The sequence below is a fragment of the Rutilus rutilus genome (assembly GCF_951802725.1).
Source record: "Rutilus rutilus genome assembly, chromosome: 1".
In the NCBI taxonomy this organism is placed as follows: domain Eukaryota; kingdom Metazoa; phylum Chordata; class Actinopteri; order Cypriniformes; family Leuciscidae; genus Rutilus; species Rutilus rutilus.
The window spans coordinates 16,730,400-16,756,264 of NC_140209.1; the positions used below are offsets into that span (position 1 = coordinate 16,730,400).

At 38.2% G+C, this 25,865-nt stretch overlaps 2 protein-coding genes across 4 annotated transcripts; one reads left to right on the forward strand and one right to left on the reverse strand.

Annotated features, from left to right (window-relative positions):
- Positions 1 to 1,673: 1,673 nt before the first annotated feature.
- LOC311291207 (uncharacterized protein) lies at positions 1,674 to 25,421 on the reverse strand. 3 transcript variants are annotated; one of them, XM_084410127.1, is made up of 6 exons: positions 25,375 to 25,416; positions 24,201 to 24,391; positions 16,811 to 18,062; positions 13,518 to 13,712; positions 13,112 to 13,188; positions 11,788 to 12,905 (listed from the first exon to the last, which is right to left on the reverse strand). In XM_084410127.1, exons 2-4 carry the CDS (start codon positions 24,256 to 24,258, stop codon positions 13,679 to 13,681), a joined length of 1,344 nt encoding a protein of 447 aa, XP_084266253.1. In that variant the 5' UTR covers positions 24,259 to 24,391; positions 25,375 to 25,416; the 3' UTR covers positions 11,788 to 12,905; positions 13,112 to 13,188; positions 13,518 to 13,678. The 3 variants fall into 3 exon arrangements, with proteins under 3 accessions (XP_084266254.1, XP_084266252.1, XP_084266253.1); XM_084410126.1 differs by lacking the exons at positions 11,788 to 12,905; positions 13,112 to 13,188; positions 13,518 to 13,712 and adding exons at positions 1,676 to 7,278; positions 7,982 to 8,261; XM_084410128.1 differs by lacking the exons at positions 11,788 to 12,905; positions 13,112 to 13,188; positions 13,518 to 13,712; positions 24,201 to 24,391 and adding exons at positions 1,674 to 7,278; positions 7,982 to 8,256 and having other exon boundaries at positions 25,375 to 25,421.
- LOC311291157 (uncharacterized protein) lies at positions 9,447 to 11,652 on the forward strand. Its single transcript, XM_084410030.1, has 3 exons — positions 9,447 to 10,063; positions 10,200 to 10,335; positions 10,790 to 11,652. The coding sequence occupies exons 1-3, from the start codon at positions 9,480 to 9,482 to the stop codon at positions 11,540 to 11,542; spliced, it is 1,473 nt and encodes a 490-aa protein (XP_084266156.1). The 5' UTR covers positions 9,447 to 9,479; the 3' UTR covers positions 11,543 to 11,652.
- Positions 25,422 to 25,865: the final 444 nt, after the last annotated feature.

Sequence of the window (25,865 nt, forward strand, 5' to 3'; positions counted from 1 at the left end):
AAATTTTCTAAAAAACATTTCTGTGACTGTAGTCACCATACGTTTTTTGGGGAAAAACAGAATATTAGGTTAGGTTAGGTTAGGTATACTTTATTGTCCCAATGGGACATTTGTTTTGGGCTCACGAATACAGCCACTGCATTGTCAAACATATAAAACAAACACATAATATAATAACAGAGAAGAAAGATACACATTTACAATCAAGTAATTGGCCAGAAGCGGTGCTGTGTAGAAAAGGGCGAGCGGTCTGGGTCCTGGGTTCAGCAGAAGATGTAGGCTACTCGGCTGCTCTGGGGTTTCCTGATTTAGACTAAAACACACAGATTTTTTTATTAGTTTACATTCCCACATATCAAAAGTTGTACAGCCTTTAGTACAATGTGGTAAATAAAGATTAGCTATTCATCATCATGTGTGTATTTTTTACATCAAGTAAAGAGTCATAGAACTTCTAACTACAAAATTAGTATTTCTATTATCATTGCAATGATGTAAAGTATGATATTAGTAGGCTATCATGTAAATGACACTACTTTAGTAAAAATGATGTAAATGAGAAAATATGAGTAAATACAATGTCTAAACCAAACCCCCTCCCCATTTCAGCTTTATGTAGACAAATAGTACAGGCCTTAGATAAGGCTTACTGCACCATTATTTCTGAAAAGCTACAATAAAATTTCCCTAAAAGCATTACAATAAAATAGACAAGCAAAGTAAACGAAATATAGCTTATTACTATGCAAAAAATGAAGATGTACTAACGTTACATGCGGCCTAATCTGCAATCTCATTTTAGCAATAAGCTAATGTACTACCGTTTATGTAGCAGACAAAGGCCCATGAATTTTTAAATCTAACTTACTAATAGTAATAGCGCACATTATTTGATTACTGCACCGTTATTTCTGACAATAAAATAATTTTAATAAAAAAAAATGACACAATACATATTAGACAATATATTATCAGCAATATTGCCTTCATACTTACTCCTCAAATGGATCGATTCCGTCCAGAATGTTATCCTCTTCATCTGAATCATATCGGTCTGGATCAGATCCGTTATCACTCTCATCGCTCTCAAAAAAAATCATTGCAGCAGCAATTGCTCGGCACGAGTCGGCTGTGAATCTTCGTTTGGCCATGTTGATTTTCTGTAAAATCTAACCAGTACAAAAACGTCTATCTCCACAGTAATCCAAATGTATCGTGTCCAAAAACCGTACATAAAAAGATTGTGTCTGAGAAGAAGACGCGCGAGATTTATTACAAACCCCTCCCTTTTTTACGTTCCTAGGACACTGTTTGTTTTATATGGGTCTGTGATTGGTTCACACACCAACAGCATTATATATCATTTGATAGGGTAAAGTACCAGTCCTCTGTTTTGCGGTAAAATGCTATAGATTTGCACTCAAATACGGAAGGCTTAATTTTTTTTTTTTTTTTTTTTTTTTAAATGCTTGTAGAAGATCGGAAGGCTTATCATTCGCGGAAGTCAACACAGTTTACTCATTATTACGCAGACGAATGTCAGCTTTTTCATAGAAAAAAAAGTAAGTTAATACCTTATTCCATTCCGAAGCTATTAATAGATATGTCAGGCATGCGCACTTTGACGCTCTAGAGCGTCAGTCGACTTTGAAGGGTTAATCATGGGCCCCGAGAATCGTCATAGTTTACCCCCCCTTTACAGCGCCCCAGTGTGGGAGTACAGTTAAGGGATCTTACATTTATAATCTATGGTATTAACCCCAGTGACGGGTAGGTTTAGGGACGGGTTTGGGGTAAGTCATATATATTTATATAGAGAGTAATGTAACATTAAGTCAAAGGCGTTGATAAACACGCTGAAATGCGATTATGCGTGTTGATAGCACGCCAAAAATGGAAATCGAATTGGCGTGTCATACATACGCCATTTCATGAGATCAGCCTGCTTCCTATATAAAACACTTTGCATTCAGGGCATTCCAGTCTATATATAACAAATATAGTTTTACAGCTTATGAAATGGTTAAAATTGTTTTTGGGATACAGTATCACCAAAGGTTTTAGTCTGTAATACATTTGTACAATGATTACAGTGGTGACATTCGTAAGACCCTTTGAGCTTCGATCCCAACCACATTTGTTGGCCTTCTGGTTTCAAATGGCTCTGGACCAGTTTATCTCGAATTGTAGGACATCTCCTGAAAGTGACCAGAGGTGGCTCAGGAAACGGCTGGCCAAGCACATCATCACTTTCAACAATACCCCAATTTTTTCTTATTATTCTCTTAATTTGTCCTGCATATGTACTATATGTAGTAACAAAAATGGTTTATCTTTTGTTGGCTTAGGTGGGTTTCTTTGTAGAAGTGATACCCTATTTGCAAATTTGGCCCTGCTATATGCTTTCTGGTTGTTGTGTTTTTATAACCCTGTTCCTTAAAATGTGACGTCATCTGTTTTGCTTTACACTCAAATGAATTGTCTTGGGCACAAATTTTCCTGACTCTCTGGAATTGCCCATAAGGAACATTTTCCTTCAACCACTTAGGGTGGAAGCTTTTAGCATGCAGAATGGTGTTCCTGTGTGTAGGTTTTCTAAACACTGAAGTGTGTAGGGCACCGTGATCATCTTTGAAGATGGTTAGGTCAAGGAAATTAATACAATCTTTACTATATTCCTCAGGCAAAACACTCTAGATAAGAAACAGAACAACCTAGCATATAACAACAACTGAAACACAGGGTTTAAATACACAGAACAGATCATGGAAATGAGACACAGCTGGGACAAATGAACTAACGAGTAATTAACCTTGCAATTAGCCCTAACAAATAAACCTTGATACAGACAATCACAGAACGGGGAAACGGATCAAAAGCAGACTCAAATCATAGCAAACACACTCCCCCTCCCGCAAGGTGCGGCCTCGCGCCATATTCCATCGACGGGGTGGGTGCCCTGGTGGCTGACGTGGGCGTGGCTTACACAGAACAGGAAGCCTCCAGGGTGCAGCAGTTCAGGGGGCCTTCACTCAGCAGCTTGCTGGCTGCCGCATGAGCCGACAAATATAAAGATGTAAGCATTTCCCCTGTAGGTACGAGATAAAGAGCAAACGAAATCAACACCAACATACTCCCAAGGTTGCTGAGGCCGAATTGGGACCACTAGACTGGCAGGCTTCCTTTGACTTGGTTTCGTTAGTTGGAAAACTGTGCAAAAGGTTACATATTTCTTTACCTGAGATGCCATCTTAGGCCAGAAAAACCTGAATTTCAGTCGGGCTAAGGTCTTAGTTATTCACAGGTGACTCGCAGTTGGATTATCAAGATAATACCTCAGCAAGGTACCATTTCAAAGGGTGGATACCGTAAGCAGGTTTGGGATCGTTTAAGTACAATAGACCATCTTGAATGGAATACTGAGAGCATTCATCAAGTTCACTTTCCTGTTGGAACAAGGCCTTCATTTTACGGAGAAGCATAGTGAAGTCCGGGAGGTCATACGGCTTTGTCATAGTCACATATGGGTCTCTAAGGTAGGTATGTGATATAATAAGTAACAAGGAGCTAACAATAATAAATAAATAATAACAAAAATAACATTGTCAGATTAGATAAATCATGTAGGAGTTGTAATGGTGCAGAAATTGATGCTTAAGTCTACAGATGAGTATACTATCCTCCTCTAATACCAGTGCCAGCTCCCCATGCTCCTCCCCCCCAGACAGTGTCCCACTTTAGTTCGGTATCAGCATTTTGTCCTCAAAGCTCCATAGAAATATCCTGAAGACTACAATCTCATAGAAAGCTATTTAAATTTGTCTGTCATTCTCTTTCTCTTCTGAGATCCTCCTGTTCTGCTCTTCAGGAGGTGAGGTAAATGGTGCCTTAGGCATGCCCTATTGCCTAGGCTAGATAGCCAAAATGTTTTTTTCTCTAGTCATTCAAAGCAATAAATTGCTTGCAAATGGACTTTTTGTCCAACAAGTCCAGTTTATCCTGATGGATATGACAGACAGCAACATGGTTAAGTCTGTTTGAGTCATTGTTGAGCGGAGACAAGTCTTGAGCCTGCGGAGGGCACTAAAACTTCTCTCTGCCTCAGAGGAAGAAACGGGGACTACCAAAAGCAACCTGACCAGGGTTTCCACTTGCCCAAATAATCCACGTACCTCTACAGGCAATCCACGAATGATCCCTGCAGCTTCTGCACTGTTACTAAATGAGTAGTTCAATCAGAACATAGAAATCTGCACTGAAAGTGACTCTGTTCAACTCTGAATATTTATCAATCACTGGAGCTTCAACCTCTCCACTCAGAAGTGTCTCTTCCAATTTTTGCAAAGTCAGCAAACCATCCTGGTTAAACCGCTCAGTGAACTGTGCATCTACAGTATCTAGGGCTTTAAATAATTCCTCTCTGTAGTGGTCCTTTGCAGATTTAGGCTGATGTGCTTCAGCTCCTCCAGTGAGCGAAGGTCCTGACAACTTCAACAACAGCCTTCATGCCAGCAACTGTAGCGGTTCTTTTCTGAAAAGAGATGTTCAGGCATTCAAGCTCATGAACCACTGGTGAGGCAAGTTTTAGACCCAACACTGTTTTACCTTTACAAAACTGACCTAGCAAGCCATTAGCAGTAGATGCTGTGTTTGAGGTACCAGAAGCCATCTCCTCCAAGCTAGCAAGCACTGATCCATACTGTGATAAAACAGCTGTGATGGCTTTGTTCCGTACCGTCCATTTTGTTGCACAGAGCGGATTCTCTGCATGTGCAATCATTGCATGAATTGCTTTTAAACTTCCCTGACTGAGATAACAGGACTCCCAACTGGCTGACCCAATTCAAGAAGTCTCTGCTTGCTTAACGGAGGCTAAGCAAGCTTTCTGTGCAATTAAATTAGTACAGTGGGCACCACAGTGAACGTAGAGTGCTTGTGGCTGCTCTTGTTTTATCATTGCCTGTGCCCCAAAATGCTTACCGGACATATTAGCAGCCCCATCATAAGTTTGACCTCGTAAACCATGGATTGGTAAACTTAATCTCAGCAGCACATCCTTAGCAACTTCAGCAAGACTCTTTCCTGTTGAATCTGAGACACCGTACAAACCAATTCATTCTTCATGGGGAATCAGGTCATTGTCAATATAACGCAGGCATATGCTTTCTTGTTCTTGCCCAGATATATCTTGTGTTCCATCGATGATAATTGCATACTGAAGAATGGGTAGATTCCCGATTGTGTCAGCTATTCCACGAACAATACACTGTTGCTCATTGTGGACAGAATTTCATTCTGGATCTCTGGGCTAATGTATTCTTTTTGGGGCCTCTCTACTAATGGGGGCACATTGAAATAGACACTGAATTATATTTATGTATTATTTCAAATGTTAGTAAAGTCATATCGCCTACAGCCATGAACCTTTTATGCTTAAAGATTTAACTGATTGAATTATGGTTTTATTGTTAAATTTAAGTTGCTGCCACATTCTTTTTCTTTTTGCCCGTGGGATCCCATGAAAATGAGTATTAGTTCAATAACTTACCTTTCTGTCAGTTTTCACCTGATAATATAACAGTGATTGAGAATTATACTTGCGTATTGACTCGGAAGTATGCGGACATCTTTTTGTCGGGTGCTGTTGATCATGGCTTTTCACAGTCGTGGTGCACGCGCTTAACTCAGAGTCAACCTACTCAGAGTTGATTAAACTAACTCAATTCAGCTCTTATGACACTGAAAACTCAGTTTCCCATCTCAGGGTAAATCAACTCAAGAGTTCAAGTTTTAACAGAGTTGGTTGAACCTCCTTATTGAAACAGGCCCCAGGAGACGTTGGGATATCTTTCAAGCAGAAGTTACTCTTTATTGAGAACTCGCTGTGCGTCGCTGTAGTCATCCAAGTCTAACTTAGCTGCCTTATTTCATCTACATTGTAGAGTTTATACCTTTCAAAGGGGGAGGGATTACATGGAGGTGTAGACACTCTGAACAAAGCATGCAAATGAAGTACAGGAGTCAGGCCGTCACCGGAATTTCCCCAGCCCTGATCTCATCAGCATAACAGTGTCATTCAGATGCATAGATCAGTATCTAATCCAATCAGCCTGACTATTCAAAGACCAGGAGCTCCAAGAGCCATTAAAGACAAAGGGTGAGAGTTTCAGTAATCTGACTAATTTACCTTACAATAGAGAGAGCAGGACTGGCATAACCTTAAATGCTAAATTCAATTTACTCTACCTTGGTTTTTTCATGTTATGTTATGTAAGGACATAAGATCAGCAGATCTTAAACAGATTCTTAAATTTGTAATCCCAGAGTTACACAGAAGAGACTTTGTTGCTCAGCACATGAAAATAAACTACTTTGATATCAGACTTTGATTAAGTGGTTTCTCCACTGCATGGATCTTCATGTGTCGCTTCAGGTGACTTTTAAAAGAGAAACTTGTCCCGCACTGATCACACGTGTGCGACTTCTCTCTGCTGTGGATCCTCTCATGTATTTTCAGATTTGATGACAGATTGAATCTCTTGTCACAGTGTGAACACTTGTAAGGTTGTTCTCCAGTGTGGATCCTCTCATGTATTTTCAGATGTCCTGACTGACTGAATCTCTTGTCACAGTGTGAACACTTGTAAGGTTTTTCTCCAGTGTGAATAATCTGGTGCCGTTTTAAATGGCTTGATGAAGAAAAAATATTTCCACACTCAAAGCACACGTACTCTCTCACACCAGTGTGTCTTTTCTGATGTTTGTGTAAATATGGAAGCAGTGAAAAACTCTTTCCACACATAGAACATGAATGCGGCTTCTCCTTCGTATGAACTGTCAGGTGTTTCTTCAGGTTTGATGCACTAAGAAATGTTTTGCCGCATTGATCACATGTGAACGTCTTCTCTCCAGTGTGGATCCTCGTGTGAACATTAAGGGATGAAGAATGACTGAAATCTTTCCCACATTGATCACACGAGAACGGCTTCTCTCCAGTATGAACTCTCATGTGAATCTCAAGACTTTGTTTGGTTGTGTAACTCTTTCCACACTGAGTGCAGGTGAAAGATTTCTTGGCTCTTTTCTTTAAAAATGTCTGTTTAGTCTTTGAGCGACTCAAAGGTTTTTCTCCAGGTTTGACATGATGTTCCTCCTTCACTTCACTCTCCTCCTTCACTTCACTCAGTTCTTCACTCTCCTCCTCCACTTCACTCAGTTCTTCACTCTCCTCCTTCACTTCACTCAGTTCTTCTCTCTCCTCCTTCACTTCCATCAGATCTGACATGAAAGAAAAAAATATTACATTTAATTTTCAGAACATCAAAATAATTCAAAGAGAGAAATATAAAGTGAAAGCGAGCCCTTATGTAAGGGTAGAAAGTAGACAACTGTTATAAAATATTATGATAATCTGATGCCTTTTTAAAAAATGTATTATGTCCTTGAAACTTTCCATGAATGAGGTCAATTTATCTTCCAATTATTATTTTAAAAATATTATAGGCACGAATCCCATGTTTCTTTAGCAAGAACTATTAATTTGCTCAATGACACAATTATTTAACATGATATTAACATTAAAATATACAATACTGCCATGTTTTGACACCAACTTTGAGATTGATATTTATTTTACTAAACACGTTTTAATTATTAATGGCTAGTTTTTAACTAGTTTTAAATTAACTATTTTTATTAGCATTATCTGTCCTACATGTTGATCACATTCATCAACCCTGTTACCAAAGTTACTTTAAGAAGAATCTCTATAGCTATGAATAACTTGTATGATATTTGACAAATACAACTTTATCAGTAACTTGGTATTTACTTATTATTCTTCTAAAAATAAATTGTAAACTATGTTGAAAATTCTGGTAAAGTTGTTGCAAATTGGGAACCAGATATAAAATAAATGTAAAATAAAACAGTTAAAATAGTATTTAGCTTGATCTGATGTTGAACAAGAATAAAAAACAACCTCTTTGTTCTTCAGGATCTTCAGTGTGTTTCATTCTGCAGGGTTCTGGATCACTCATGTTCTCACTGTCCTCTTTAATAAACTCAGTCTTTGCAGATTTCAGCTCTTCCTGATGCTCAGCTTCACTTGTAGCTGATGGGAATATTCCAGCATTTATTGGATAATTACTGTGAGAGGAGCTTCACTGATGATGTGATTGCAATGGGAGGAGCTTCACTGATGATGTAATTGCAGTGGGAGGAGCTTCACTGATGATGTGATTGCAGTGGGAGGAGCTGACCTGCCAAAATCAAAAATATTAATTACTGAGTTTGTTTTTATAATAAATGACACTTTTAAACTTGTATGTCTGTCCATCTATTCATCGTACAGTAACTGATTATTTTTAATTATTTTTTTTTGTTAATTCTAACATTATTCTGCTGCTTCATTAAAATATAGGTATCTAGAAATATAGAAAAGAATATAAATAATTTAAATTCTTCCAAATATAAATAATGGTAAGAAAAACAGTTAAAAACAAACACAGAAATAAACATATAGTAGCCAACAAATCCCCTCAGTCTGCTGACACCAATGAAATGAGCTTTAAGTGTCAATTTACAGGAGATCTGAAGACATCAGCATAATAAATGAGGTGAAAACAGGAACTATTGTCATGAAATAAAGAGTGTTTTCAGCAGATCTGTTAATATTGATGAGCCTCAGACTATCAACACTCATTCAACAAGCCATTCAGGATCATCAGCAGATCATCTCACTTTATTCTGAGTGTTTGCTGTTAGAAACATTAAACTGCTCTATTGAAAGACAATACTGTTAATTCTCACAACATGACATGGATAAAACATCAATAATACAAAAACAATCACTAATGACACTCATTTCATCAACAGATAATGACAGCAGCACAATTTGTCCAAATTAAGTTTGATCATATGATAACTACATTAATCACTATAAAGTTAGATCATTAAAATAATAACATTTTATAAGTGCAGAAACTGAAAATGTGAAATGAAAAGGTTGTACACGTTCAGGAAATAAACCACAGCTGTTTGGTGCTTGTAAACTCGATCCTCGTCGCCTGTCTGCTTCTCTGGGAAAGTCCACAACGTCACAATATAGGCTAGTTGCACTTGGCCGCCATTTTGGATTTCGGATCAGCGAGTGTGCAGGGAGCCGGAGAAAGGGTTTTTTTTTTTTTTTATAGTTGTTTATAGAATCAATTATCACTTAAAATACTACTAAGATCCATATTACTATCACACGAGCCAATGGCAATTAAAAGCACGGATGCATAGTCAGATTAATGAATGAAATTCAACTGTTCACAAACAGAAGATTTGACTCATGCTGCATACACATACACAATGACAATACGCTACTTGCACGCAGACTCGTTACGTAGTTCCGCTTTGAAGTAATAGGGCTCGCTGAGTTCCGGTTTGTCGGCCATTTGTCGTTTGTCGGCCATTGTTTTGGAGTTTGGAGGAAAATGTTAAGAAAAAAGTGTGTTTATAGATTTCAGAGACAGCAAAAGGTATACAACGTACACTGTTGTGTTCCGCTGTGTACATCTTCTGCAAAGTTCAACGGAACTTTAAGTTTTCACAGTTTTCCTTCAGATGTGGACCTTAGAAAACGGTGGCTTGTGAACATACGCCGAGACGATTTTTGTCCTACCAGCAATTCTAAGGTTTGCAGTAAACATTTTAGCAGTGATCAGATTATTGAACCGCAAACACCACAGGCACGAAAAAAGTTAGTAACTGGCGCTGTGCCAGTGCTTTTTGCCTGGAATGATTACGCCGTTAAAGCATCGCGGTCCAGTGTGTGGGAGAGGAGAGAGAGGCCTGCTGAAGTGGTATCCGTCGAACCCATACCCATGGATGTAACGATGGATCATGACTACTGTAGCACTCCTGAGTCTTCATTTTTAGACCTAGCATGTGCTAAAATAGAAGAACTTTCTAATGAAGTGGAGGAGCTGAACAAACAGCTACAAGAGCTACACGTTCAGCGTGATTTTGGATTGGAACGGTTTGCCGGCTCAGATGAGGACATCAGATTTTACACAAGGTAGGTCTAAAGATTGGTAGAATTTTACGATTAGATGTGATTACATATACTCAGTTTTAGATGCATGTACCTGCATTACTAACACGGAAACATGTCAACAATTTGTAAATGTATTCAGTAACACTTCTGCTTATAGGTTCCCCAGCTACCGTCACCTGATGTCATTCTGGTGGCTAATCGAGCCATCCATACACAAAATCATCCGTGTGTCCAGGGCTAAATCTGCTGCTAGAAAGCAGGAAGACATCATACGTGTACTGCCACCATCAGAGGTAGGTTATATTCACACAGTAAGCCTGACTACATTTACAGAACACAGAACAGGGTAGTATTTACAATGTGTTATCTATATATACAACTCTTAGTCTACCTCATAAGACTCTTGTCTGTTACAGGGCTGCTCACTATCACTTTATCATACTTACAAGCTCTATTTGCACTATACAGTATGTCTGCATTTGCACTACTGTCTGGTTTGCACTCTCGCAATATTGCATTTGTTTTTTTATATTATATGTATAATTGTATTTATTCATATTTTTCTTTGTATTTTTAAAATTCTACTTTATGTATTTAATGTTATTCACCAAGGGTCTGAGAGTAACGCAATTTCAATTTTCTGTATGTCCTGTACATGTGGCAGAATTAACAATAAAGCTGACTTTGACTTTAATATGTTCTTATACAAACTTAACTTTCATGCATTTTTTTTTTTTACCTTTCCAGAGACAGCTGCTGCAACCAATCGATGAGTTTTTTCTTTTCCTTGTCTACCTGTCAGTTGGATTAAAGGAGAGAGTCCTGGCACACCTTTTCCATATGCATCCTTCCACAGTCAGCAGAATAATTGCAACATGGACAAACTACCTCTATACGCTGCTGGGATCAGTGTGTGTGTGGCTTTCAGCAGCTGATGTAAAATCTAACCTCCCTGAAGACTTCTCTGATTTCCCAGACACACAGGTCATCATTGACTGCACTGAGATCAGATGTCAAACACCATCCTCACCACTTCTCCAAAGTGAAATGTACTCAAATTACAAGTCTCACTGCACAATGAAAGGCCTCATTGGAATAGCTCCTCATGGTCCAGTGACATTCGTCTCTCAGCTTTATGCTGGGTCAGTGAGTGACAGGGAGATCTTTAAACAGTGTGGGATAACAAAAAGACTGACAGAAGACATGGCAGTTATGGTTGATAAAGGCTTTCTGATTAGTGACTGTGTCAATTGCAAAGTGTACTGTCCACCATTTCTGTCCAGGGGAAAGCAGATGCCTGCACATCAGGTGAAAGAAACGCAGGCAATAGCGAGACTGCGTGTGCACGTGGAACGGGTCATCAGGAGGATCAAACAAAACAAACTTTTTGATGGTGTCATCACACTTTCCCACAGTGTTAACATTAATCAACTTTTTACAGTTGCATGTCTGTTGTCAAATTATCAAAACAAGGCATTAGTTAAGACATGGATCAAATGAAATCAAATCTTAGATTACTTTTTATTTTAACTACTGGAATGCTATTCCATATTTATGACTTACTCTAACTGTTAATGTTTCATTGCCATTCTCAATAAATGTTAACTCAATAAATGTTAACTCAGTCTATGTTTATTTTAAGAACAAATTGTTATGACAAGCAAGATAAATAGAATTTACTGTAAATTAAACTAACATTGTACATATCAGAAAATGGAATTGAACATAAGAAACAGACATTGTACAAATAAAACATTTAACATTTAATAACATGTTTGAGTGCTGTTTTACAGATTTATCTAATTTCTCTGACTTCTTTAAAATTTCAGTTATTGCATTGACTATTTCATACAGTAAGTATTTACTGTAGATGCGCTGGACAAAATAATCCAGTTATTTCATTGACAGGTATTTTGGCATGTATGTGTAAAAGTAAAAATAATCCACCTTCTCTCTGATAACTTTGTGCACTGAAGTGTCACTGTAGATACGCTGGACAAAATAATCCTCCTGGGCCCACACCATGAAATCACACCACTGCATTCCTGAGACCAGTAGTTGTCCCTGCACTTGGTAATAGTAGGCATGGCTCTTTTTCAGGGTGAGAAATCCATGGTCCATTTGCAAATATTTGCAGTCAACAATGTTTTTGACATTAGGACATTTAATTTCAACAAGTCCAAACTGAGGATTGTCAGTGGGATCGAAAACTACGCCATCAGGGGATGCACCAAGCCAGGGAGCATTAGGATGGATGATTAAACCACAGGGTGAGTAGTTCACATTTTTCAACTTGCTGTATTCCACTGTTACCTCTGACTCCATTTCAGCACCTCTTCTCATCTCTGCTGTCTGTCGGGTTCCTCTGATGATTCGCTCTGCAAGGGACTCTGCAGAGCTTAGGCCTCTGACATGGCATATCTCCCGAAACCTGGAAGCGGTTACTCTTGATCTGCGAAGCTGATGCCAGTCAGGACAAGAGCTTTGCTCGCGTGTTGCCTCTTCAATTTTCTGAGCCGTATCTAATGGTGTGTTTAGACTTTGAAGGTGTAAGAGCTCCTCCTCAGTGCAAACAAACATGCATTTAGATGGAGCAAGATAATATCCTTCAAGAGGCAAAGGTGGAGTTGATGGGGCATCGTGTAGTGTGATGTACCGTGATGTTAAGACAGGCTGCTGGTAAGACAATACGCTTCCTTCCTGGACCAACCCGAATGCACTTTCAACAAGTGGCTTGTCAGGTGACATGTTCATGGTGGTAACAAGTGGCTTGTCCTCAGGGCTGTATTCTGCGTATGCCTCCTCAACTCTAAACATGCATGAATCTGGTAAAGGGCCCACCATCCCTCTGTAGAGTCCAGTTCTGTAGGAACATGTTTAGCTGTATTATTGTTGATAACATTACATTTGTTATTGCTTTAATTACTATTTCTATAGTTTTTTACAATTTTTATGTATTATTTTAAATGCTTAAACACTTTAATAGCATAAAGCCTTGCAATGAAATGCAGCAAAGTATCTTTGTTCTCAGCATCCTTGTAACAAAAAAAATGTGGTTGCTGAACTTACCTCAATCCACCTTGTGCAGAACGATTTGCTACAGGTTTTGTGATGACCATGGCATTGATGGGGCCTGGTTTCACGCCCTGACAGACAAGTGTAAATAATCTTAGAGAAGAACAAAGCTGAAACTATAAACTTAAAATGCACTTTTAAAAGAATTCTGTTTCTACATAAAATTACCCTGCATAATGTAAAGAACATACTGTGAAAATGTAACCTTGATATCTTTAATATGAACTGAATAAGATCATGTCAAATATTGAAATCATGGTGAAATAAATGGTTGAAATTGAACTTTGATGCTCCTGATGTCAAAATTACACTGAGATTTTAGTCTAAATTTCACAAGCAATGCCACATATTGTGATTATACTTTCTTATAAATAAGGCTAAATTTCTGATGTTAAATTACCATTGTTCGTGGTTTATGCCAGGATTGTTCTCTTTCAGTGCAGCTAAGCACAGGGGGTACAACAGATAAATTAAGCTGGGAATAATGGGCAGTCTGAAACAGCAAGGCAACCGTGTGATTGCACAAAGCAGTGCCTGCCACACATGAACACTTGCTGTGTGTTAGCACCACAGGTGAAACATCCCTGAGTCCAACCTAAAAAAAAAAATTATAATTATTAACTTGTACTTCTTGCTAATAAAGTCTAAGTTAGTAGCATGTTAAATTTAGTAGAACAATAACCAAGGTGGGCTTTGTAGGAGCAGAATACACTGTGGCTACTCTGGATTTATGCAATACTTCATACTGGAACCACACAGGTATCTAAAGTAATATGGATTTCAAATTCAGACTGACAACATTCTGATTCTTCTGCAAAACCTCCTTGTTATTTGTAATACTTCAAGAAAATGAACACATCGGAACACACATGAACAATTCAGAACACACATTAAGGCATTTGAACACACTTGAACACCTGAACAAGAAAATGAACACATCGGAACACACTTGAACACCTGAACTGGTTTTGGAGAACGGTGAACCCTATGTCTCTAGCATACTATTAAATTGTGTGGTGCCTCATTCTTCCTCATTGACCTGTAACACAAGGCTCTAACGCAGACTTCCCCTGACAGCCTGTCTTTATTTGATACTGAAAGCAATAACACAAGCACATATTATGCAAACAATTAAGGCATTCCTGTTTGTTTACATTTAGCTAACAGTTAGCACTGAAAGCTGATTAACATTAAATGTTGCTTACCTTCGTAACCGTGTATATACGAGGCTGCGTATAATTTAAAGCCTTTCTCCAGCTTGCTGGATGGAGCTTTGGTTGTTTTGCAAATACGATGCACGTCAGTAACGTTAATCCGTGGGAGATCTTGGAGACAGCGGGAGTAGAACGTAGCCATTGCTAAACCGGAAGTGACTGAGCCCTATTGAGAAGAACGCGGAAGTAGGTGTGCAAGTAGCGTATTATGCCTCAGGGTTTCCCGCAGCACTTTGGAACTAAGGCAGCCACCTAAGCAACACACGCCTGCCGCCTTAACTACAAAAAAAAAAAAAAAAATTTACATCGCTTTTATAATAGCATTTATGTCAGATTATGATCATATATTTGTTGTTGTTTTCATTATAATGAAGTTGTCTGTATTAAGTAGATTGTGTTTAACACACAAAATAAGCCCTATTCGCACGGGATTAGTATTATCTGGGGACCTCGTGTGATTTAGAAATTACCCCCCCACGTCTGAATTTGGTGTGGCGCATTCGCACGGGATAACCGAAGCCTGTGATTTTACTCGAATTTACTGACTTATCTCCCGGATATGATGTCAATAGGCTATTGCTTGGAAATGACTTGTCGTTATAGGTCTAGCTGTATGATATATCATAAACAGAAGAATGTTCCTCACCGCATGCTGCTATATGCAGTGGCGTAACTTTGTTTTAAAAAGTGGGTGTGGGACGGGTTTTAACGGGGGAGGGGGGGATTTATGAATGCTAAATCATAAATCGATGTAGGCTTATGTACAATAACATTACGATGTCCAGCAATCGATTTAAATAGTGCATTGGGTTTAATTTGTCGTTTAATGAGGTTTGATAAATGTTGTTTATGGTGAGAATTTTCACGTGAATAAATACATAAATCCGTTAAATAAAGTGTATATGAAAATGGTCTAGTGGTAGAACGTTTGCCAAGCGTGTCAGAGGTTCTGGGTTCTAATCCACACTCGTATTTTTTTTTTTTTCTCTCATCAAAACCGATTATGTTTATCAGTGGTTGTATATCAGGCAAGCATACGTTTGTATGCATTTTGTTTTGTAATTTCACCGGAACGAATAGAGAGTCTCCACAACGGATTGAAGCGCGCCTCCGAGTGAAGACTGTGCGCGAGCCACAAGAGAACACAGTATCCGCGCCACTGATCGCAGCGGCAACGAGCACTTTGATCAGTTGATTTCAAAAACAACACATTTCAGCGCTAGATCGCCTCTTACAAACGAACTAAATGAATGCTCTGCTAGTTAACTGGAGATGTTTTATTTATTTGTATTGGTACATTCGTGCCGCGAGATGTTTCAAAAGTGGTGGGGACAATATCGACCTTAGCAAAAAGTGGTGGGGACTGTCCCACCCGCAAATTACGCCTATGTATATATGTCATTCATTCATCTCCATCTAATCATGGTTTTCAGCTTTCTCTTTCTGCTAATTGTATAGTTGTATCATATCATGGTGTATAGATATGACCCAGCACCCAAAATACTATCAGAACACTCCAACACAGCCTCCATTCTTCACGAAAGATGGATAAAAAAGCGCACAGGAACCAAAAACCTTGAAAAAATGGTATACACCCTGTTAAATCACAGACATGCCGATTCGCACGGGACTAATATTATCACAGGACCTCGGTGTTCGCCGAAATATGGTAGGTCATTTGCGGGGGAATATTTACTTTACAAATTACAGACATGGCCGATTCGCACGGGATTAAGATCACAGACAACCTCCGCAATTATTACAAATTACAAGAGGTCGCCATGTAATACTAATCCTGTGCGAATAGGGCTATAGTGATTATCAGTTCAACACAGAGTTATAGAAATTCTACTTGATTAAAAAAAAAAACCTGTGCTGGTATCGGTATTGGTCGATACTCCAATTTTTGGTATCGGATCGATTCTGAAAAAAATTTATCGGTGCATCCCTAGAAAAAATACTTTGTCCTTACTCGTGTTTTTTCCGTTTCTTTGGGAACCCAAAGTAGCGCCACACATTGCTTTTCAAATTGTCAGGAGTGTAGATTTCGCCATTGATTTGATATACAAAATAGGCGCTAACCAGGACGCTAACGTCACCTACAGGAGCCCAGATGACCAATAATAGCCTTGCTAATAAACTCGTGATTCACAACTTCAGGCGTAAAAAAGCCTCAGAATCTGAATTGAAAACAACGTTTACAAGCAAACACAAAAAATAATGCCCATAACAGGTTTGAATATTAAAGGCTGCCTAATATTCGTTCAAATATCATTATTTTTTTTAAATATTCAAATTATATTCGAATAACGAAGTTCGGAGTCAAAGCCCTTATCTGAACTGACTAATTAGATATTCTTGCTGGTTGAACATGAGTTAATAGATACCAATCAATCAACAAAGTGTCCTGTGCTCACCACACACATGCTATAGGTGGAGATTGGAGATTTGGCTATAGAGTGATGTGTGTCTAACTTACACAGAAGAGACTTGCTCCGTAGAGATGCTCAGTACATAAAGATGAACTAATTGCTGTGATCTCAGACTGTGTTGATATGGTTTCTCCTCTGCATGGATCTTCATGTGTCGCTTCAGGTGAGTTTTAAAAGAGAAACTCTTTCCACACTGATCACACGTGTGCGGCTTCTCTCTGCTGTGGATCCTCTCATGTCTTTTCAGATTTATTGACTGATTGAATCTCGTGTCACAGTGTGAACACTTGTAAGGTTTTTCTCCAGTGTGGATCCTCTCATGTATTTTTAGATATGATGACTGATTGAATCTCTTGTCACAGTGTGAACACTTGTAAGGTTTTTCTCCAGTGTGAATCCTCTGGTGCTGTTTCAAACATTGAGCTGTAGTAAAAGTCTTCTCACACTCAAAGCACATGTACTCTCTCACACCAGTGTGAATTTTCTGATGTATCTGTAGAGTTTGCAGCCGTGAAAAACTCTTTCCACACACAGAACATGAATGCGGCTTCTCCTTTGTATGAACTCTCAGGTGTCTCTTCAGGGCTGATGCATTACGAAAAGTTTTGCCGCATTGATCACATGAGAACGGCTTCTCTCCGGTGTGGATCATCTCATGTGTTTCCAGATAGGATGATCGACTGAATCTCTTGTCACAGTGTGAACATTTGTAAGGTTTTTCCACAGGTTTGACATGATGTTCCTCCTTCACTTCTCTCAGTTCTTCACTCTCCTCCTTCACTTCTCTCAGTTCTTCACTCTCCTCCTTCACTTCTCTCAGTCCTTCACTCTCCTCCTTCACTTCTCTCAGTTCTTCACTCTCCTCCTTCACTTCTCTCAGTCCTTCACTCTCCTCCTTCACTTCTCTCAGTTCTTCACTCTCCTCCTTCACTTCACTCAGTTCTTCACTCTCCTCCTTCACTTCTCTCAGTCCTTCACTCTCCTCCTTCACTTCTCTCAGTTCTTCACTCTCCTCCTTCACTTCTCTCATTTCTTCACTCTCCTCCTTCACTTCACTCAGTTCTTCACTCTCCTCCTTCACTTCTCTCATTTCTTCACTCTCCTCCTTCACTTCACTCAGTTCTTCACTCTCCTCCTTCACTTCTCTCATTTCTTCACTCTCCTCCTTCACTTCACTCAGTTCTTCACTCTCCTCCTTCACTTCACTCAGTTCTTCACTCTCCTCCTTCACTTCTCTCATTTCTTCACTCTCCTCCTTCACTTCACTCAGTTCTTCACTCTCCTCCACTTCCATCAGGTCTGAAATCAAAGAAAGAAATATTAAATATAATGTTCAGAACATCAAAATAATTCAAGGAGAGAAATATAAAGTGAAAGGAACTGAAAGTGAGCCCTGATGTAATAGTAGACAACTGTTATAAAATACTATGATAATTTGAAGCCTTTTTATAAATTGATTATATGTACTTGAAACTTTCCATGAATGAGGTAAATTTATCTTCCAATTATTATTTTTAAAACATTATAGGCACGAATCCCATGTTTTTTTTTAGCAAGAACTATTACATATATTTGCTCAATGACAATTATCTAACATATTAACACTAAAAAATACAATACTGCCATGTTTTGACACCAACTTTGAGATTGATATTTATTTTACTAAAACGTTTGAATTATTAATGGCCGTTCACACTAGACTTTTCCTTCCACTGACTTCCATTCATACGCATGTGAAAGTGGGACACCAGAAACACAAGCTCAAGTGAATAATCCTGTGAGAAATAACAAGCGTTTAGCATTCAAGTGGAGTGGATTGGTTATTTTTACATTTTGAATTATTATTTGTTATATGTTAAATTCATTTTTGTAAAAAAGCTGCCGCAGAGTTTGACGTCATTTCACGACCGTAGCAGTGTGTGTAGAAATTTCACATGATCAAAGTGTAGAGTGGCCGCAGCTTTAACTAGTTTTAAATTAATAATTTGTATTAGCATTATCTGTGTCCTACACGTTTCACTCAACCCTGTTACTCCTGACATGATTTTCCTCCTTTTAAAAAACAGAGCATTTCTTAAAATTATGACATCATCTGGGCTCTTTCTACTGCATGATAGGACGACAAGAAAATAATCTCAATCCATTGTCTCAGTTTTACACAAAAGTAGGTCGCTCTATTTATTTATTTTTTTCAAGATTCAATGTAAAAAAAAAAGTACAATTTTGGTCATAGTGATTACATAGGTATGAATTTAAACAAATTTGCATTTCGGGACTTCACTGACAGTTTTCCAGAACTTTGTGCCAATATATATATATATTGCGATATTGCGAATATATATATGACTCGCGATCTTCGCAGTGTTGAACGCGCCAGAGAGAAATGCACATTTCATACGGATTACATAATCAGAGAGCAGTCTGCTTTCTTTAGATTTCAATTGTTTTGTTTAAAAGTCCAAATTTCATGCTTTCTAAATATATATTTCTCAGGTCTGTGAGGCAAGTAGCTTACACGCTGAGTTTCGGTTCATTTAAGAGACGAGCTCCAGTTCACGCGCCGTCGCCTCCGTGTTGTAGGGTTTGAGGGTGAACCAAACACAAATGAATCTTCCACACAGAACTCAACACCCCAGACCCCAAATCACCAATCCAGAACCATAAAATTCAGGCTCCAGCCAGTCTACACTAACCAAAGAAACCCCCCAGCTAAGAACTTTATAGCCATGCAAGCTTCAAAGAGATGAGTCCAACTAAAGGAAGAACATTGTCAATGTTAGATAGCTTGGAAAAGACTGATTGGTTCAGAGATGGCAAAGCTCAGGGCCCGACTAAGATAACGGCAGAGGTTGCTTGATCCCATGACAGATATACAGAACAGACCTCCTTCTTCTTAAAGGGGGGGGTGAAACACTCAGTTTCAGTCAATCTCATGTTAATCTTGAGTACCTATAGAGTAGTATTGCATCCTTCATATCTCCAAAAAATCTTTAGTTTTATTATATTTATAAAAGAAAGATAGGCTGTACCTAGTCTTTCCGGAAAAAAATTAGTGGCTGGAGGCGTGCCTTGTGGGCGGAGCGAAAGAATCACAAATGTTGTTTACCATGGCGTGGTGTGGCGCAATCCAAATCAAGATCAGAAGAACATGGGTTAAACAGCTTCATTCAAGCCATCTAACAACTCTTGTCTCAATTTTCTTTCTTTTCTTAGTTTTCTTTTCTTTTCCGTTGTGAGTCTCGGTTCTAAGTTAAGTTTTGCGGCAAAGTTTCAGTCCACGATTCGACTGCAAAGCCGCTTCCAACTTCAAAGACTTTCCATCCATCCGCCAGCACACCATGTGATTGGCCGCCCCAGACATCTATCCAGGCACAAGGAGACGGCCCGCCAATCAACAAACTCAGGAAACCCCCTTTCAGTGACAAAAAGGGGTTTCTAAAGGAGCGCAAAGACAAGCAAGTAGCCTCCAGACTCTTAAGCTGAACTGGTGTAATTGATATAGATTTAATAACCCACCTAAGAAAGGATAGAAGGGTTAAATTAATGATTGATGGTTCATTCAGGTCATGTCTTATAGGTGCATAGAATCTTGAGATTTCATCATCTCACTCTTAAAACTCATTCTTTCCTCACTCTCTTTCTTTCTGCAACTCGTATGAATGCGTGTGTTTGTGTTAGATATTAGTTTTATGTGTTAGAATAATCAATAACGTCTTGTTTGTATTTTAAAGAGAAGTGTTACTTGTGTTATGTGCTTACGAATTTAATGTCTTAGGCGCCGTTCACATATCGTGCCTAAAAACGCGTAGAAAACGTAGGCGCGCCACGTTCTCCTTTTTCCAAAGCGCTAGGGCGGTTGCGCTCCGGAGGCATCTGTCGTTGCTAAGCAACCATCAGCTGCGCTCTCCGTTACAGCAAGGAAATTTCAGCAAGTCATAAAGTAGTCATAAAGTTCAGGAAATCCCTGGACCGCAATGATGAGCTGCTCCTCCATTTTTCTGCTGAGGTTTCAAAGTAACAAAAAAGGTGAGGAAGCTGATTGGTTGGTTCTTGTCACGTGACCTACGGTGCGCTTGCGGCATTCTGCAAATATTTTGAAAAGTTGAGATGTTTTTATCTCGATGCGGTGCAGACGCGCTTGGAAAAAAACGAGCGCGTCGCACCGCGACCGCGTCGCTTCCATTATGAGCGCGCATACCGCGCGCCTACATTTGAAATAACGAACTTGAGCGTGCAAAAGACGCGATATGTGAACAGGCCCTAGTTACGGCCGGTTCAAATGAACGCTGGACGAGTCATTAGCATAGCCGTAATAAGTGATTCTTTCGAATTCCCTATAAATGAATTAATAATTCCTTTTGAGCTAAATGGACCTGTCAGAATCACTACATTGTCCTGATTATATTGCCTGCTATATTTAGCTCTTATTTATTAAATCCAGGAAATTGGTCAAAATCATGTGCCCACTCCATTTGTCTCCCGATATTTTCGGGATCATCTTATCTTATTCATGCTTTTCACTTTTCATATAATCAACATGAATTTTTAAAAAAATATTATTTTATTTAAACGAATATGAAATGAATGAAATGAATATGAAATTAAATAGTTTTTCAATGACTGGGCTACAACACATAGGCCTATTAGCCTACAGTACAGAGAAATTTAATGTCGGAGCGTCTTGCCGGTGAGCATGTGGGGGAAGAGATACGATTTTCAATCAATCATCGAATATTATTTTGCTTGATATGCCAATCTTTAATATTTGGTGTTTTAAATGCCTGTTTGAGGTCTCTGTGAAAGTTTTAAAGCAGTCTTGTAGTGCCGCTTTCAGAGCGCTCACGTCCGTAACATTGTTTCTTCCTCATAAATGCGAACATGAAAAATAAAATAAAATGAATATATTATGTTCTGTGGAGAGCTGACCCTTCTTTATCTTTATTCTTTATTACTTTTGGTTTGCACAGTTTAATTCATAGAATTACTAAAACATATTTTACCACCTAAAAGTTAAAGATTTTTTTGTGTCACGTCCGGACAGTAACGCAAGTGTATTTCCCTCATATTAAATATAAAACGCATGTGTATACTGATATTTTTCTAACGTCTGAACTCCTTTATTAAAGGTGCCTTGTGTAAAAATAAATAAATTCATACTCCACATTCCATACCAGATGGGGGCAGTATACCTCCAGAAAGTGAGTTGGTCTACTCTAGAGTATGAATGTCTTCAAGCTACTCCCCTTCACCTTTACCAGTGAATATGTTCATATTCGTTTTGTTCATATTACATTTTTATTGTTAGTTTGAATTACATTAATTTGACAGACAGCATTCGCTGATGTTGACCAAGCTAGCGCCAACGTAACCAGAGCTTCCAACTCTCACGCATTAACCGTGAGACACGCAAACACTTTTCACACGCTCTCACATCACACATCAATTTTCTCACGCACAGAAAAATCGCGAAGCAAAGAGGACACGGATACCGACAGACTAGACAGAGCAGGTTAGTTATGATATAAAAAAAATCTCAGCTCTCAGATTCTGTCAATTTTATCAAGCAATTCAAACAATAAATACCGTTTTGGCGCTTGTAAATGTTACACGACAGATCCCTAGCGCAAACCGAACATCTCTACTAGCTAATAATAGTAAAAAAACACGAACACTGAAAGATACAGTAACGTTAGGCTACAACTTACCAAAATGTATTCCTCATACATAATATCGACCAATCAGTGTTTTTTATCAGCGTGAAGAGGTCAATAACACAGCTGGAGAACAATTATGTCAGATTTACCTCAGGAAAGCCATTTAATATACATAATATAGGTCACGTAGTTGGCAAGAAAAAAAGAGCAATAGAGATTGTGCTATGTGTACTATATTACAATACTGTATTTATGAACGCTATATACGTTTATCTAACAGCCTTCGATACATTTCTATGTTATAACTTCCCGAAAATCTACACAAACATATAAAACAAACTTCTAACGAAATACTAACAGCATCTTACTTACCAATCCAAAAGAAATGTTGCAAGTTCGGAGTCAAACCTCATTTTTTTTCATGTCCATTAGTTGTCTCCAGCGATGGAAAGCAGTGCCAATGTTTACTCTGGTTCTGTTCCTTTTTTATCAGATTTTATTTGAATGTAGTAGTTAGCTGTAGGCTACTTTCCACACGATTGACATCAGGTTCAAGTACACCCACAAGCCGTGCGAGTTATTCGTGTATTGCATGTTTGGCTGGTGGTTATGTTGCCCGCATACCGCCTCCCATGGCCGAAACTGGTATTACGACACCTGTCGGGCCGTGGCTAGTAATGCTAATGCTAATTTAGGTTGATATCTCTGCAGCACTATAACTTGACATTTTTTTAATGACATCATCGCCCTTATTTCTTCTCATTCTTTTGATGCGTGTAGCTCATTTTTTGGATATTTTTACCTCAATTTTTACACATGGCACCTTTAAGGAAAAAAATAAAAATAATAATAATAAAATAAATAAATAAATAAATAAATAAAAATAAACTCTCTTTATTTCTGATATTTTACATTTCAAGTTTTGACTGCAAATGTCACGTCCATAACGCTGAAACTGCCCAATAGTAATGTAAGATGTAGCATGGGATCTGGACGGGAAGGATAACTCTGGGAGTTGGAAGGGGTTGGTGGCCCTGAGAGTCGCGATTTCGGTTTCATTTCGCATATAGTATACAGCCCTTATAATCATAGATGACGCCACAGGTTTTTATTTAAAAGAAAGAGCGTAGCCTACGTTTGTATGTAGGCCTATGGGCAATTTATATTCACAATACTTACTAAAATATAATTAATTATTATTAATTAATTATTATTTTATTGCATTTGTATTCATTGTTTGAAGAGTAAAAAAAAAAAAAATTGGTCTGTCTTAACGCAAGTTTACAACCGGCAAGTTGGTCGGACTAAAAGGAAAAAAAAAATGAATTGAGTCAGACCTAAATTGACGGTCGGTTACGGCAAGCAAGAATATTTTTAAGGATGGCCTCATCAACCCTGTTACCAAAGTCACTGTAAGAAGAATCTCTATAACTATGAATAACTTTGATATTTGACAAATACAACTTTATCAGTAACTTTACTGATTATTCCTAAACATGTTGAAAATGACAAGAATTCTGGTAACGTTGTTGCAAATTGGGAACCAGATATAAAATAAATGTAAAATAAAACAGTTAAAATAGTATTTAGTTTGATCTGATGTTGAACAATTAATATAAACATTTCTCAAACCTCCCTTTACTGAACATTTTGTTGAAGAAAACCCCAGAACATTCTGTACCATTTCATAGTTTATCTGCATATCTAAAAGTGATGAAGTGCTTGAATGTTTCTAACATGAATGTTCTTCAGCATCATGAATGAATGAAGAATAAACACCAACCTCTTTGTTCTTCAGGATCTTCAGTGTGTTTCATTCTGCAGGGTTCTGGATCACTCATGTTCTCACTGTCCTCTTTAATAAACTCAGTCTTTGCAGATTTCAGCTCTTCCTGATGCTCTGATGCTCGTCTTCACTTGTAGCTGATGGGAATTTACAGCATTTATTGGAGAATTGCTGTGGGAGGAGCTTCACTGATGAAGAAGAAAAACAGATACAAAATCATAAACACAGAAAAAAATCATAAACACAGAAATAAACACACAAGAGTAACCAACAAATATCCTCAGTCAGTTGACAATGAAATGAGCTTTAAATGTAAATTCACAGGAGATCTGAAGACATCTGCATAATAAATGAGGTGAAAACAGGAACTATTGTCATGAAATAAAGAGTGTTTTCAGCAGATCTGTTAATATTGATGAGCCTCAGACTATCAACACTCATTCAACAAGCCATTCAGGATCATCAGCAGATCATCTCACTTTATTCTGAGTGTTTGCTGTTAGAAACACATTATTTGAGTCAGGATAGATGATACAAGCCTGTAAAACTGCTCTATTGAAAGACAATAACAGTTACTATTGCTTCTCACAACACGACAAGGATAAAACATAAAAATAAAAACAAACACTAATGGCATTCATCTTAATAAACCACCTCATCTAAATAACTACAGCAGTAGGCTATAATGTCAATATCTAAAATATATTTTGATTTTCTAGTAACTAGATGCATTGCACTATGCATCTAAAAAAGTAATCATAAGCTCAATGTGAAGCATTTAGCCGTATCTGTTCCCGTATTTTAACAACGTAAATCACATTTGATCTGCCAAAAAAAGAAGAAATAAAACAGCAGCAGCATCAATTCCCCCACAAATCTCAAACTTTAACTCTTGACTTGACATTCAGTAACAGTTCTCACTCCAAACATCGAGACAATCACACAAACGAACACAACATCGCTCAGGTCTGAATGAACTCAACTTATTCTCCTCATGCTCGCTGCTGCTGCACTAAATGTTTATTTCAGTAGGAAGACGCCAAAAAAGACGCACAAGTATCGCTGTGATCGATGAAAACAATACAGAAATGAGTCTGTCGCTTTATCAAACTGTATAAAGAGTGTGTGATGGAGTGTAAATATGAGAAATACCGTGAACTGCTCTTCTCACCTCAGAAGACTCGACGCTGAAACTACTTCTTCTTCTTCTTCTATTTTTATCTGGCGGTTGACAACTTGTTGTTGTATTACCGCCACCTCTGGACTGGAGTATACCCACAGCTTATTTTCTCAAAACTTTTAAATTATTTTTAAAAGCCCTGTATTCTTTAAAAAAGAAAACAAAATTTGACACATCTTATCAGAACTTCTATGTAAAATATTTCTAGAATTAAATATAATTTCATTGGCTTCTACTTGCTCAATAAACCTTTCCCTCTCATGCTTATATTTCTGACAATAAAACAATGCTCTCCAGTTTCTGGGTTATTTCCAAGACAATACTCACAGATACCATCAGCATGCTTTTTCATTAAAGGAGTCATAATGTTGTGTTACCTTGGATACCCAAATGCTCTATTATAGTATTTTAGGCACTTCTAAAAAAGAAAAGTGGAAAAAAAATCAACACAGAGCCCCTCAGACCCTTATTTCTAAAGGCAT